The sequence below is a fragment of the Acomys minous genome (genome assembly GCF_964271855.1).
Source record: "Acomys minous genome assembly, chromosome: 7".
Lineage (NCBI taxonomy): Eukaryota > Metazoa > Chordata > Mammalia > Rodentia > Muridae > Acomys > Acomys minous.
In genome coordinates, this window is record NC_140488.1 from 45,921,041 (window position 1) to 45,923,683 (window position 2,643).

A 2,643-nucleotide genomic window follows, 5' to 3' on the forward strand; every position below is an offset into this window, starting at 1 on the left:
TGCCCCCAACCACTCCTCATCTAGTATCCAGTACTGTTTTTATTCAATTTAATGGCTCTCAATTCAGAATTTAATACTGGTCCAATCATAGTGAAGCATCACTACAAACCAGCAGTTCTCAACCTATATTGATATTAAGAATAAAAATGTTCAGAAGCTGCCAGATCAATATGAGTATTTATTATTTACTAGGCCTTGAATGGAGTTAAAAAGTTCACATTGCTAACAAGTTCCCAGGGGCAGCGGCTGCAGCAGCAGCTGCTGCTGCTACTGTTACTACTGCTGCTGCTGTTACTGCTGCTGCTGCAGCTACTACTACTACTGATGCTGATGCTGATGCTGCTTCTGTTCCATGTATCCAAGGGTCTCATCTTGCTTCCAGACAAACTACGTCACTTGTGATTTTCTGTGAATAAAATGCAGACTATGCTGGGCCTCCATCTATTTTTATAAATGGTTGAAACTTACTAACGCAATTTACTGAAAATATAATAAGAAGACTTAAAACAGTTAAACAGTGATCTGCTTCAATGACTGGTAGGCTAAAACAAAAGAAATATAAATTAATAGACTTGAATTAGTATTATCGATACAAAAAACTCTCCCATTCATTCATTTCAAATGATTTTTATTTTTAACTTAATACTTAAACAGTAGGGGAAGTTTTCAGTGTGATATATATATGGATGGAGTATTTTAGAAAAGGATCACTGATGATAACTAGTCATATGTTAATGAATGTTAGAAGATCTCAAATCCATGAAGAGCTCGTCTGTTGATTCCATCTTCTTACATGGCTTCAATCTGTAGAAAGAAGAAAAGGTAATTAACAATTGTAAAACATTAACACCACAACGACTGTTTATTTTAGGCACTCAGCCTCCTAATTGTATGCCTCCTTTGCCAGGCCAGGTTCTAGACTTCTTAGAGAGTTCTTCATTCAAGTAGAGTCTTTCCTTCTCCTGAATCTGTATGCTCCCAAGGACTAAACTTTACTACTCATCTTGTCTGGACTGAAGCAGGAAGTGGCCGTGAATAGCATGTATACACACTTTAGTAGTAGGATGTAGTTAAAAGAAACAAAGTTTCTCTCCAGGTACCTAAACCTGCTTAAGGGAACTCACAGGCATGCAGAATGGTCCCCCTTTGATCCTTACCCTGATCTTCCTCTTCCCCTTCGTTCTCCTCCTCATCTTCCTCCTCCTCTTCATATTCATAGTCTTCTTCTTCTTCATCATCTTCCTCCTCTTCTTCCGTATTGTAACACAGTTCATTTTCACCTTCCACCTGATCATAATCCTTCCAGACATAGCAGTCCTCTTCAACGTCAGGCCAGACCTCCTCATTACTAGGCCAGATGCCCTCCATACTAGGCCAGAAATCTTCCACTTGGGGCCAGATCTCCTCCTCAACGCTGGGCCAGATCTCTTCCTGCCCACTCTCTTCCTCTGAAATGGCTCTCACGACTGCCTGCGACACCAGAAATGCCGTGGTCCCATCGAGGTCATGAGCAGATTCTTCAATTGGTAGCACATGTAAAATGATTTGTCCACCATCTTGCTCCATCCCACCGTCTTCTGGCTCTTGGCCAGGCAATCCAGGTTCCTGCTCTGCAACAAAACACATAAAAAAATATACTTGTCAGATAAGATTTTGTTGAAACTTTGAGCTCTGAAGGTAATGGTGGGGGGCGGGGGAGGGGTGGATGAAGCGTTGTCAGGGTGACTGCCACCAAGCAGAAAGAAGCTGTTGGTCACAAATACCTCCTGCAGAGGCAGCAAGAGCGGCAGTGAAGGTTTTCTATTGGTGAGCCACCGATGGAATTGGTATCTGTGGAATACCTAAAGACCGAGAGGGCAAGACAGCACTCGGAAGAACAGCTGACGGAGGTCTGCCACAAGATGGTCACGGAAGAAGTATGAGGGGGCGGAGCCTTGAGGCGTAATAATGGTCCCCTCCCACACGGCACCAGAGCTGTGAGCTCATTTGCTGAGACATAGTGATTGACATGTGTTGTGTCCAGTGAGCTATAAAGGTTCTTAAATTCTAATCTTATCTGTTGAGGCCTGTCTTACCCTACCTTTTAAAGTGATAGAAATCCTGTTTTTGCTGGGCATGGTGTCACAGGCCTTTAATCCCAGGATTTGGGAGGCAGAGGCAGGTGGATCGCTGTGATTTCGAGGCCAGCGTGGTCTATATAGTGAGTCCAGGGCAGCCAAGGCTACACAGGGAAGCCTTGTTTCGAAACAAAACAAAACAAACAAACCCCCCCCCAAAAAAAAAGAAAAAAAAAAGAAAGAAAGAAAGAAAGAAAGAAAGAAAGAAAGAAAGAAATCCTGTCTTTTACATTTCATATTGTAAAGCCAGGTGTGGTGGCATGCCTTTAATTCTAACATTCTGGAGGCAGAGGCAGACAGATTGCTCTGAGTTCAAGGCAAGCCTGGTCTACAAAAGCAAGTCCAGGATAAACCAGGACTGTAACACAGAGAAACCCTGTCTCGAAAAACTTTTTTAAAAGACGAAAAAAAAAATATTGTCAGCAAAATGATAGTGTATCAATATGAATGAGCGTCTTCAACTTATTTCTATTTGGCCTGGGCTATGCCAATATAGACAGATTTATAAAACAGTTGTAGAGAGGCT

General features: G+C 42.2%; 1 protein-coding gene across 3 annotated transcripts; it reads right to left on the reverse strand.

The window, feature by feature from the left end:
* Positions 1 to 661: 661 nt before the first annotated feature.
* LOC311601525 (uncharacterized protein) lies at positions 662 to 1,920 on the reverse strand (the record flags this gene model as incomplete). 3 transcript variants are annotated; one of them, XM_084789021.1, is made up of 3 exons in its annotated part: positions 662 to 804; positions 1,158 to 1,610; positions 1,842 to 1,920. In XM_084789021.1, 2 exons carry the CDS (start codon positions 1,564 to 1,566, stop codon positions 800 to 802), a joined length of 414 nt encoding a protein of 137 aa, XP_084645147.1. In that variant the 3' UTR covers positions 662 to 799. The 3 variants fall into 3 exon arrangements, with proteins under 3 accessions (XP_084645147.1, XP_084645146.1, XP_084645145.1); XM_084789020.1 differs by having other exon boundaries at positions 1,764 to 1,899; XM_084789019.1 differs by lacking the exon at positions 1,842 to 1,920 and having other exon boundaries at positions 1,158 to 1,626.
* Between the last annotated feature and the right edge of the window lie 723 nt (positions 1,921 to 2,643).